The 13,815-nt window shown below is 36.7% G+C and overlaps 1 protein-coding gene across 1 annotated transcript; it reads left to right on the forward strand.

Moving 5' to 3' along the window:
- The first annotated feature begins 10,133 nt into the window (after positions 1 to 10,133).
- Positions 10,134 to 13,424, forward strand: LOC134672308 (uncharacterized protein DDB_G0286591-like). The gene is made up of 3 exons (XM_063530204.1): positions 10,134 to 10,207; positions 10,850 to 12,371; positions 12,692 to 13,424. Exons 1-3 carry the CDS (start codon positions 10,168 to 10,170, stop codon positions 13,356 to 13,358), a joined length of 2,229 nt encoding a protein of 742 aa, XP_063386274.1. The 5' UTR covers positions 10,134 to 10,167; the 3' UTR covers positions 13,359 to 13,424.
- The last annotated feature ends 391 nt before the right edge of the window (positions 13,425 to 13,815 follow it).

Below are 13,815 nucleotides of genomic sequence, written 5' to 3' on the forward strand. Positions count from 1 at the left end.
CCATGTCAGCAAATATATTTATGCGTTTCTATAAAACACATTAACACTAATTTTATACCGTGAATACCATCTTAGTGTCTAGTATGAAGGAATGCGTAAATTTGCCGATTTTATGGTTCCAGTTTTATGAATGAATATTAGCATAATGACTTATTATCTAAGTAATAAAATATCTTGGATATTCAAACTTTGCCATCAAATATAGGCGCTTTTATTGGGTGTGAGTTTGCAATAATAACATAGCATTTCATCAAACAGAGGGGTGTTGCTTACCTGTGGCTCTAACTCTGCTTTTTGTAGGTTGGTTTAGATAGGCCGAAGCCGATTTTGTCAAATGTTCAATGTCATTACGTTAGTTACCTTTTGTTTGAAAATATTACGATGCCGATTAGTCTGACTGATGATATTGAATGACTTGACTTTTACTTAACAGCGTCAGTTAAGCGACACCTGTGGTGAATGCTCTTATATGCATCGCGTGACGATCGTAATATTTCTTCGTTCAGCTATGACAGCGCTATATGCAGTTTTTCTTGTATCCAAAAGGCAATCGAATGTATAATATACCGGGTGTTTCCTGTAACAGGAGCAATATATTAAACAGTAGGTTGTACTCCTCAAACTGACCAACATTTGTTGAGCAACTTTTAAAAACAACTTATGTGTTGAGTTTTATTACACTTTAACACTTTAATGTTTATTCTAAGACGCAATGTATTGTGAAATTTTGTTATGTTTAAAGCGTGACAAGCAACGTCAAACACACTGATGTCCGCGTACATTGAAGGCAATATTTATTTTGTATGAAAAAAGAAGTCTAAAGGATTCATATTTTTTACAAGTTGTTGAACAAATGTTTTACAGTTTGAGGAGTATATAATATGTTTTAATTATTTGCTCGTGTTACAGGCATCACCCGGTATATCCTGATCTTACTATCATCATCATCATCATCATCATCTCAGCCATAAGACGTCCACTGCTGAACATAGGCCTCCCCCTTTTTTGGGGGGTGAATGCCATAATCGCCACGCTTGGCAGGCGGGTTGGCGATCGCAGTCGAGTACACCGAATTTGAGGGACGCTGCTGCCCGTCCACCGGTGGTCTTGGACGTGGTTTAAGGACATACCCGGGTCCAACTATCATACTTACTTACTATCATAGTCTGGTTAAAAGTGCTAGTAAAGGGGATTCCCGCTGTCGTCACGTTACGTCAGGGATGCAAACTTTGAGCATCTATTAGTTGTCTGACCTGACGTTTTTAAACTTGACCTTTATGGTCACCGGATTTAACGCACCCTTGTGAAATGTACATATGCGTAAATGTTGATAACGTCACCGTAGTGTAAATTATGATATTTATGATAAGTAAATAATAAATGGGTGAATCAACTTTTTCTTGTCACTAGTTGCCATGGTTACGGTCTCCTGGGTCACTCCTAAAATACTAGTTTTTTCGTATTTAAATGAACTAAACTCGAATTTGTTGGTAGTTATAAGGCCTTTCCATTATGGGACACCTACTAAGCACGTTTGTAGAACATGGTATAGCAGTTCTTCTAACAAACTATGCTACTATTGTCTCCTGGCTGACGGGACAGAATAACAACAAGAAATAGTTGATTGACCCAAATAATAATAATTTGTTTACTTACTTGACTAGTCTGAGCATAAACAGCAAGGGCAAGGACTTTTCAATAAATTATAACCAAGGTAATGCGTTGTTTCCATTGCTTCCATAGGGAGTATTGCTGCAATGTTCTGCCGCCAGAGTGCAGCACTAGCACCCATCGTAAACCATAGAGTAACTTATTTATACTCTGCCTGAAACTGTTTTTAGACGTTCTCACAGACAATGAAATATGACATTGATACATCAAGGAGGTATGTTTACAAAAGGCCTACCGGAAAACACGAAAATCGAAACTTAGCTATCTGCCTCTTTATCGCTCAAAATGCGCTGAAATATGCAAGAGCGATAAAGAGGTTAGATAATAAAATTTCGACTCTCAGTCAGTTTCGCGTATATTCCCTACTAATAGGGGACTAATAGGGACTAATAGACTTATACCAAAATAGGTATGTCTGCAACGATTTTGATAGCACACGAGTGCAAGTGTTATAAGTACCTACCTACGTCATAATTTCATAGAAGTAAGGGCCCGATTCGGATTTTGAAATAGACATCTATTAGATATCTTTTAGTCATCACCAAGATACGATAACGATATGTTTAAGATCTAACCTGTCAAATTTGACATTTGCGCGAGGAGATACTCTTGAACGTTTTACACAGGATATGACTTAGAGATCCAATTCACATCTAATAGATATCTTACTCTATCTAACGTAAAAGTGACATTGGTTGCCCGAATTGCGCTGCAAAAGAGAACTAGTTGATATCTAAACTATAACGTATCTAGTACGTGTCGTCTCTTGTGAATATCTTGAAGTTCGAATACGGCAGTATGACGTTTAAAATAACACTCGCACTGCGTGTGCTATCAAAATCGTTGCAGATTTATCTTGATCTAACTGCAGGAGAAGTATAAAATATGTTTATCTACACACATATCATAAACTGTCTATGATGCCTTCAAAATTCGTAAATAATGGCCCACATTACGGTAAACTGTTTCGTTACAGCAAATTTCTTATCTGTGAAAATGTGGTAATAGCTTCATTACTATATCAAAATCGATTTGGTAATGCATTTCAAATTTCGAACATCTCTGAAAAAAAAGCAATTTGATTTGACCCCTATTCTAATATCAGTTGAGATGACGTTTTATTCGAAATCAAATGACAATTGCATACAATATTGACAAATCTCGCATGTAAGTTGGTATCGGACGATATGGTAATCGACCCCGACTCTAGTTTGTCTCTGAATTAAAAAAAAACTACGGATGCGTGACGTTCTTGAAAAAAGTTTTCATTTGCCGCCATTTGACGTACAGTTTATCTTTTAATTAGTTTATTTAAGTAAAAAATAATTTGTTTTGTTGATTTTAAAGGAACTATAACAAAAGTTTCGTGTAAAATGTGCGATAAAGATATTTCGGAAACGCCATCTCATATCTGCGAGTTCCGCCAGAGAGCAAAGTCGGCTGTAATATGAAGTTAGTGAATATATCATAGAAAGTTTATAATATGTGTGTAGATAAAGCAGTGTATGTAACTGTACATAATTAGGCATTAAAACACTCGTGTGATACTATTATGAAACTCATTTCATTCGTTTCATAAACCCACACTCGTATTTTAATGCCTTTCATTATGTAGCAGTCACATAAACTACTATAAAACAATGGAAATCTTTCCATTGGAAGTTTTATTGTTAATTGACCAATTTAACCGTCATGATCTGAGTTCAAACCGGTGTAAGCCAGGTTGGTTTCTATCTTTATAAAAATGAGATATTTTAGTACGAAAGGATCAAATATTTAAAATAATTTTATTATTAAGAATTTTATTTTTACGTCGCGGTGCATCCACATCTTTGCTACAGATTGCGTGCCTAGTTAACGCAACTCACGCAAGGCTCACTTAAAGTGCACAATCTAAAGATCTGGATGCACCTTAACGAATTAATACAAAACTGCCCTTGTCAGGGCACGTCATGTTTCTCTGTTTAATCGCAGACTGTCAGTCGATCGCAAACTGTTCTTTTCAGAACAATTCTGTGTTTCTGCCAAAACACATGATGTCAGTCGAGTGTTCCCACAGGATAATTGTTCTCTCTTGTAAGGCTAAAATACATATTTTAGGGTTCCGTACCTCAAAAGGAGAAAACAGAACCCTTTTAGGGTCTCCAAACTTAGCCCTACCTTATAGGATCACTCGTGCGTCTGTCTGTCCGACCACTCTCCCTCCTCTCTTTGTCTCCAAAACTACTGGGACTAAAATTATGAAAAAATACACAAAATAGTTTTTTACCTATAGAAGACAGGAAAACCTATTAGAAATGCGGACCCCATGCTCCCATGAGCCGTGGCAAAATGCCGGGATAACGCGAGGAAGATGATGATGGCATTTCAGTATAAAAACTACAATTTTGCTTTCTTAGCATATTTCTATTAACAATGTAACTTTGGGGTTTGTTTCAATAAAATTAACAAGATTAACATGATATATTTATTTACGTCATAACAATTTACTATTTTGCAAGTCCGTTTTACTATGAGCATGTCAAATTGTTGTTTCATTCGATCGATTAGTCTGCGAAGCCACCTTATCGTCCGAATCCACCTTGACCGCCGTATCCCCCTTGGTTGCCACCAAAACCTCCTTGGCTACCACCGTAACCGCGACTGCCTCCTCGGCTACCGAAACCACCCTGACTGCCCCCGAATCCGCCTTGACCGCCCCCGTAACCACCCTGACTGCCCCCGTAACCACTCCGACCGCCGCCGTACCCGCCCTGACTGCCCCCGTAACCGCCCTGACTTCCGTAGCCTCCACCTCCGAATTGGGCGGATACTGCCGACATTAAGACGGCCAAGGTGACAGCCAATAACAACGTGATCTGCAAACAAACATCGAATATTTTACAAATATTTTAATAATTATACTTTTTTGAATACAGTTGCGAAAAAATAAGAAAAACAACAAGTAAGGAATTAGAAAGTTCGATCTTTTGCAGTGAACATTTTTGGCATTATGGAGAGGTGTTTTTTTAGCTTTTTCTCGACTAGAATGGATTTTGTTATTATTATTGAACCCACTTCAATGAAAGTTATTTTTATTCAAATGCTCGTTCTATAAGACATAAACAATTGTAAATATAAAACATTGTAGGTACTATTATTACTTACCTAAGTATCGTTATTTACGATTATTTGTGTATCGTATATTTATAAAAACAATATCGAATGTTGCCTTTGGAAACTTAAAAGATGCTTGCAGTAAGAATAAACGCCTCTTCTTTGACAGGCGTTTCGGCAGCTATTCCGTTCCATTCAGACAACTTATTAAGAACGGTTTTTAAATATTCAATATTAAAAAATAAACGCGTTTTAATGATGAAGAGGTAAGTAATAAAATATGAAATATGTATATTTTAGGTATTCTTACATTTATGTTGATTACGACGTTTAAAGGAAACTAATATTAACACTCATCAATAAGTAGTCATGAATTGCAACAAGTATACATTTAAAAATATTGGAAATGTGAAAAGCACTAATTCGCGAAAACCAACTTTCTGCGCGCTAAACAGCTACGAGAAGTAGCACTTTTTAAGCAACTGTATTAAAAAAAATATTACGTTGTAGTTATGTGTTTGTGTTTTGTTACGAGTATTAAGAGCCCTTCAACATGCACACTAGCGCCACAGCTAAATAATCGTGATTATTTAAATTTAACGAAAGATATTTAAAAAAGGGGGCCGCTACGTACTGTATTGTTTATTTAAGTACCTTTTGAATACATCAGACTAGTTTTTATGTTGCTGGATTCGTCAATCTATGCGTCCAAAGTTAAAACGGCCGTTTTTGTTTTGAGTTCCTAGATCGACGAAACCAGCAACACAAAAACTAGTTTGATGTATTCAAAAGGTACTTAAATACACAATACAGTACGTAGCGGCCCCCTTTTTTCAATATCTTTCGTTAAATTTAAACAACCACGATTATTAAGCTGTGGCGCTAGTGTTCACGTTGAAGGGCTCTTAACAATGAAACCAAGCTAGTTAGTACCCTTATCAATGTAATTTGAAAATAAAAAACGTCAAAAAAAGGCTTAGTACTTACTTTGAACATTTTGTACTTCGGTTCACTAGCACTCAGTACTCATAGATAGACTACTGACAATACTAGAGGATCCTGGCTTAAATATGATGTTTCTATTTGATTGGAGATTCCTACGAAGCGTGTTGCGACAAAGTTATCTTTGCAGTTCCCAAAATAATCAATTCCTAATTTCTAGGTCAGTTGTCATTTCAGTGACTGTATTTAGAACTTTGTTGGGTATTATCTCACTCTAGTTTCTGTGAATATTAGCACATTGACCAAAACACACCGTAGATGCTCAAACTTTAAAGTGACATTCCATTTCCAACTGCAGCTGCAATACTGTTCATTTTACTATGGAAACGCGTCGCTGTCATTGTCAATTTCCATAGTAAAATGAACAGTATTGCAGCTGCAGTTGGAAATGGAATGTCACTCTTACACTTAAATGATGTGAGATAGGTCTCTTATACTTACATTATAGGTATGTGTCTATAGATAGTTGACCGACACGCGTATTCGGGAAACGAGATAATCACAAGATCTAGAAACGATAAAGAGATCAACTAGATTTACATTAGATATCGACTAGATGTGACTTAGATATCTAAGTCATAACTTGTCGAAATCGTTCAAGAGGACCTCCAGAATCGCGGAAACGTCAAATTTGACATATCTACCTTGTCGAAATCGTTCAAGAGGACCTCCAGAATCGCGGAAACGTCAAATTTGACATATCTATCTTACAAATATCTTTAAATTATCCATATCGTAACTTGCTGAGGTCAGTGGCGGATTTGCAGTCTTTGCCGCCCTAGGCCCCAAGCCTTGTAGCCGCCCCTTTCTCAGCATCAGCACCCATCATATTGACTACATTTAGATCAGGCAACGGAAATATATATTATAGAGGGAAATGCTTGGGACACATTTTTTACTTAGTAACTTAGTTTAAGTAGTAGTTTTTGGACTCGTTAGGAGGTGAACATATCAAAAGTTGGGGGGTTTGGTTTGAAGGTCACATTTTTCGGTTTTTCGCTTATTATATCTTAGAAACTATAGGTACGTCCTTGTAACATGATCATAGGAACATAGGTCTTATGAAAAAAATAAGCAAATACTTATTCATTTTGTCAGTGACAGTTTTACCAATAACATTGACTTTCATGTACCTACAAAAACATTAAAAACTATTTTCTTGAATCACTGCTAAACTACTATTTATCCTAATTTTATACAAAAAATCTGAGATTCTTACAATGAGCTCTTTGATTTGATATGTAACACGATGTAGTTTGAAAAACTTTATTTTTAAATTTTCTCATTTACCCCCCAAAATATGGAGGCCATTATTAAAATTCATTTTCATCACACTCGCTCAGTAAATGTGGAATTGCACGTAGGCGTAGCGGGAGTTATAGAAAATTCGTTTTCCCTAGGGAGTTATGAAGTTTCTAGTGCCATAATTAACAGTTTTTTGTCTTTAAACTTATTTTTTGTATCGCAAGTGTGAGGAAAAACATTGTGTGTATCTCGGGGCGTAATAATATTGCAAACTCGAGCCTATAAATCGCTCCGGCAAGCCGTCGCGATTTAACTTGCTCTCGTTTGCAATATTCAACTTACGCCCCATGTTGCACAATGTACTATTATTTACGTTACACGTCCATCTTTGGGTCACAAACTTACATATGTGTGCCAAATCTAGACACGCGGCAGCGTGTCAAGCCAAGTTCAAGCATTTCAACTTAATTGGTCCGACAGTTTCGGAGACGTCTCTCTTCCTCTGGCTCCAAGGGCTACGGCCGGGGACTTTTGATATGTTCACCTCCTAGATAGTTCAAATAAAAATAGGTACAAAGTCAAAAATTGTGTTACAAGCATTTCCCTCTATAGGTACTTTTTTTGAGAATTTGTTGCCTGGTCTAATTTTGAGTTATTTTTTGTTATCATCAGCGAATTTTTTGTCACAATTTGCCGCCCCTAATATCTTGCCGCCCTAGGCCCGGGCCTACTGTGCCTTATGGGAAATCCGCTACTGGCTGAGGTCTAGTAAAGATCTAATACATTTTCAAAATCGAGCCGCGAGCGCAGCGAAGGGCTCCGTTTTAGCTTGGAAAGACATGTGTTCATATGTTTGAAGGTTTTCCTCTACAGGTCAGGACGAGTTTTCAATCAATCAAAATTTTGTGAGCGGGTTCGATAGTTAAATTATGTAGATTTTTTTGTCAAGTACTTTTTGGAAATTTTACAATTGTTCCAATTATCCGGGTTCGCGAGCTCTATTACAGCTAGAGATGGGTCGCGGGTATTTACCCAATTTACCCACCCAGGTAAATACCCGGTAAATACCCATCTACCCGGTATTTACCCGTATCTACCCAAATGGACGGGTAAATTCATTTCTTGTTGCACATGTCGATTTGTGTTAAATTGGAGATATAAACCGAGTTAATGGTTGTAATTATTGTGTGTCATTTCAAATTAAATGGTTTAGTGAAACCTGCAGTTGTAACTAAGGAATTTTAAGTATAATTTTGATAAATATTAAAAAAAAGGCCGTCATTAGAGTATTTTTTTAGATTTGAGTAAATTATCGTACTTATATGTTGATAATTCATATTCGAACTTCGGTCGGCGGGGGGTGTGGTTGAGGGGAGGGGGGTAAAGGTGAACTTTTTCATATTTCTTGGAATCTGTCATTAATATCGAAAAGTGTTGTATGTACAAACTAAAGTAGACAGAATTTCCTACAAACAAGGTTATATACATTTTTGTCCTAAAACTAACTGTATTTGACTTATGAGCTTCCCAAGTTGTGACACTGCACAATTTTTGTTTATTATTTTTCATAAGTAGTCTTTATTTTCATCTTTCTAATGTATATCAAAAGCGTTTTAAAACATTTCCGGAAGCCAGGGAATGATTTTACACGATTTTCATAATTGGACTGATATGTTAAAATCGAACTTCACCTCATATCAATCTTTTCGTAATTAGTTTGAACATACATTTTATGTAACATTATAACATTATGGGTAGTTACCCATCTCTTTACAGCTTACAGAGCCACTATTTAATACATTTCTTCACTTGTTTAATTTGGATTTCTTATCGTTTTGAAGTAATATTATTAAAAAAGCAAGAGTTTTTGTTCTTTCATTGAATTTATCTTTTTGATATACGAGGTACTTTTTGAGATCAAATTAACGAAAAAAAGCAAGCCTTTTCTTCGACATTTTCACAGTAACGTCTGCAAAGAACGTCAACACTGGATAAAGTGCTTCTTTCAAAACGTTGATAAAATTTAAAATACGTCAAAAATTAGGTATTGTAAGGTTATAAGTGTTATAATTATAACATCTAAGTTATCATTGATTATCTTTCATAAAAAAAATCTGCTACTTTTGATAACCTGCCTACCTACAATGTTTGAGATCCATAGACCTAAATCACCCAAAAAATCTCAGAGATTTGACACTATCCTGCTAATTTATGTCAATGTCTATATAATGTTGTGTATTGATACGTCCCTGTATGCTTATCATAACTTCGGCTTATTAGAAATGATGAACAAGAAGTATTTGTTTTCCTATTGCCAACATAATATAATTTTGGCTTTCGAGGAATATTAGCAGGCGGCGTTCGGCCATAGAAATTTATAAGTACTTTGTTTATATGTCTATTTAAAGGATAACTCACGCTAGACCGGGCCGGGGCCGGGCCGGAACTTCCGGCGCTTCGTTTTCTATGGATAGCACCACGGGATCACCGATCAGCCGTCATAGAAAATGACATGTCGGAGACCTCGGCCCGGTCTAGCGTGAGTCATCCTTAAGTAGTGCTTATGGTACAAGCTTTGCTTAGGGCCCCCCCACATCTAGCGTCTTTCGAGCGTCGGCGTCTGTCGGCGTCGGTCCAGCGCTATGGAAAATGACGTCGCTGCGCAGTTGCGTCGACGCTGCGTCGACGTTGCGTCGACGTCGGCCATAGAATTGTAGACGCCGACGCTCGAAAGACGCCAGATGTGGGGGGGCCCTTAGTTTAGGGCTAAGTCCCTCACCGTTCCGATCCATTTTTTCCTTTTGAGGTACGGAACCCTAAAAATATAGAAATCGGACCCAATATCGGGTCGGACAACGTGAAAATGGAAACGCTTTAAAGGGGCCCACTGATTAACAGTCCGCCGGACGGAACCGGCCTGTCAGTTAGAACAAAAAGTTGACAGTTCCGAACAATTGACAGGCAGATACCATCCGTCGGACTGTTAATCAGTGGGCCCCTTATGACTACGCCACACTCAAGCATGGAGCGAATATCGACCCCTTAACAGTCGGAAGTATGTAACATCGATATTAACTTTAAATTATTTATGTGTAGGTATACACATAAATATTTTACGATTATTTTGCAATTTCTTGAATAATTTTCAGTAAAATGAAAGCCGTTGTGTTTATCGCTGTTGCCAGTATAATAGGTAATTTACTGTATTTTATTCTTTTAAATAATATTTTGAGCTACGATGCCACAGATGGACATACTGATGAACAAAGTGTTAAAAAAAAAGTTGTAGAGGGAAATGCTAGAAACAATTTTTGACTCCGTAACTTTGTTTGGACTAGTTAGGAGAAACGATACCAAACACGGCCTAGCAGCTTTACTAATCAAGATCAAATTTAGAGCCCAAAATAAACTTTCAAGAGCGGATATCTCAAAAAAAACTTGACTGAATAAAACTTTTAACAAATGGAATCAACTTTAATTTTATGTAAGTGGCCATGTCGCTAATCAAAAAACCGAAAAGAGTGACCTTCAAACCAAAAATATATCAACTCTACGTCTAGCCATACAATTTCAGCTTCTTTAAGAACCATTTTATTTATTTATTTAAACTTTCTTCTCTTCTTCCTCCTCCTGGCCATTATTATTCCCATCTCTAGTTGGGGTAGCCAGAGTTGAGGTACTTATTTATTTAAACTGTATTGCACAAAATATATATAATATAATGTACAAATGGCCCACTTAATGCCAAATGGCATTCTCTACCAGTCAACCTTAGGGCCAAACAGAGACAGTTACAATTTGACATTTTCACAGTTTCCGTCCCGCTTTGTTGCAGTAAATACAGTGAAAGCAGTGGAGCCGAAACAATTGAATCTAGCCCTCGAAACAGTCCTTCAATTTGACAAGAAAGACCGAGCAGCCGACCTAGCCGTCCTAGACAAGGTGCAAGGTTTCCTAGATAATATTAAAAATGCCATGCAAACCAGTGGTAGGAGAAGCAGCGGAAACGATATAACATTCACAGATTTCATTCTTAAAGCCGCTAAAATTCTAAAAAGTCTCAAAGACGATGTACTCGAAGAAGTATACGTTGTTATCAATGATGAATCGAGAAGATATTTTAACAAAAATAATGAGTTAAAAGAGCTATTCGATGATAATGATATGAGGAGGTACGTTTCTGAGAAATTAGATGATAACAAGGAGATGACAGCTAATGACTTGCGTAGGCATATAGATGCAGTAATTGCCCTCATAGAAAATAAACGAGAAGCTGGAGGAAATACTGACTTACTTGAAATTGGGAATACTTTGTATGAAGGTGCTAGTGCTAAATTGAGGAAAGCCCTTAGTGACCTTAAGAAATTGAGAAGAGGTAATGAATATAATACAGGGAACTTGTTAAGAAGAGGACTCGCGTCGCTTGCATTTTTGCATTATGAATCGCTCGGTAATGATGTAAAAACTCAATTTAAAAAATTGCTTAATAATTATTTGCAAACATATATTGCAAACAATGGACCCAATGGCTTACGCAACTACGTAACTACTACTAGGCGTACGTCAAATCAATGGGAAACACGCAAACATAGATATTACGATAAATTTACAGCACACACAAAAAAGACATATTTACCAAAAAAAATTAACTATTCTAAAAACGAACCTTTTAAAAAACCAGAGATTTTCGTATCTAATGACGATTTTAAGACGTTGATTGGTATAAATGAACCACAAACATATCAACCACAATCAAATCAAAATTCGTATTCCTCATTTCCCTCTTCGTCGGGGGCTAAATACAAACCACAATCAAATCAACATTCGTATTCCTCATTTCCCTCTTCGTCGGGGGCTAAATACAAACCACAATCAAATCAACATTCGTATTCCTCATTTCTCTCTCCGTCGGGGGCTAAATACAAACCAAAATTAAATCAACATTCGTATTCCTCGTATTCTTCATTTCTCTCTTCGTCAGAGGCTAAATACAAACCACAATCAAATCAACAGTCGTATTCCTCGGTGCTTTTGCCGTCGCAGGTTAAAAATAAACCATATCTAAGTCAAATCAAACCACATGACAGATGGCGTTATTCAAATAAAGGTAAACACAAGAAGAATCTCCGAACCAGTAAACAAGAGTCAACTGAATCTGCTGAATCGGAAGAAAAGGTTTTAATGGGTGGGCAAAATACTCAGGACCCTGAAATAACTTCTAATGAGTTTTCTAGAGATAGAGAAGAAGACGAGACTAGTACAGAGGAGATACTAATACAGCACAGCAATGTTATCGATATTGGGTTGTCTCGGAAGACACCAAGACGATTAAGCATAACTTTTGTTTCGCCAGAAAAGTAAGTAATATGTGTAGGTACCATTTAACTTTGACCGCCAAAGACTTCAACTCACGCACGCGGCTACAGACCAATATCAACCTTCCTTTTAATGTTATGAGGGGTACTTTTTACTAATCAATGGATAAACAGTGTGAAGGCAAGCCACACTTAGGTACCCTTGTTTACCTTACATGCCTCTTCAAAAATACATAATATTATATTCATGTAAAATGCTACTTTTATACTTTCCACTATACATAGTATGTTTACACCTATGACTATTTGGAATGAATAATGAAATTGGGTCAATTTCGCCGAATAACATATAACTGTAATAGTTTCAGAATCAGCAATGAAAGACAAATTTTAAGAAAAAGTAACGCAAACGATTCGTTTGCAGTGGATATTAGTCCAGGATATATCGATGTCGTAGGTACAATAATTAAGCATATAGAAGAAGAAATAGAAGCAGTAAAAGACCAGGTCGAATACGTAAAAAATGTAACTCACTCAAAACGCATAGAAAATACAGACAGTAACAGAATGGAAAATGTTACTGATGCTGAAGCATTGGAATCCAACAATACGTTCTCATTTGGAGCTCAATATGATGCAGATGCGTCTAATTCTTCAGACACAGATACTAACCGTAATAAAACAAATGAAAATGTTTCTGAGATTACATCTACAAATGTCTCTGACACAACAATCGCAAACGAGGAAAAGGAAATAGCACATGAAGAGCATACATCAGAAAATTCGAAAAATAATAATGTTGACATCGACAAATCAAAGAAAGGAGAATCGGTTGAAGTCAATGATAACCATTATGTCAACGAAGATAATCATAGACAAGACGTGACTTCTATGTCACCAAATGAAAAAGACAAGGCTGAAGATAGCCCTGCAAATAATACAGTAGTAGAAGTAGGAAACAACTCTACTGCCACAAAAATTGTGGAGGCAGGTATTGCTGCGGGGAATAGGCGAGATATAAGCGAATAACAGCAAATTTACTAATGTAGCCATAGGTATGTATGGTTTTATGAAACTAAAATAAATAACGTATGATATAATAATACATTACGATCTCCCCATACATTTCGATTGCCTCTAAGTATCTTTAATCGATTGTTTTTCTTTAAGCTGTATCTTTTACTGAGGTGTGCCAATACAGAGTATTCTACATATAGTGGGCCAAGCAAATCTTCTCAGTAGCAATGTAAAGCAAACTAAAGTAGGGCAACACTCAAAGAGTAGTATTTGGTAGTATTGCGCTAAGAAAAGCAGCAATGTACAATGTACATCGAACCAAAGCTTTTTTTTTCCGCTGAGCGCGCCCTACGTACGTCAATTCAAATTGTCACTCGCGGTTTATTGAAAATGTTTGTAATTGTTATTAATAGGTATGGACGGACAATTTAAAAGCGGTGTAAAATCGATGCTATTAAAAATGATTAAC

Source organism: Cydia fagiglandana, chromosome 16, assembly GCF_963556715.1.
Source record: "Cydia fagiglandana chromosome 16, ilCydFagi1.1, whole genome shotgun sequence".
Taxonomy (NCBI): domain Eukaryota; kingdom Metazoa; phylum Arthropoda; class Insecta; order Lepidoptera; family Tortricidae; genus Cydia; species Cydia fagiglandana.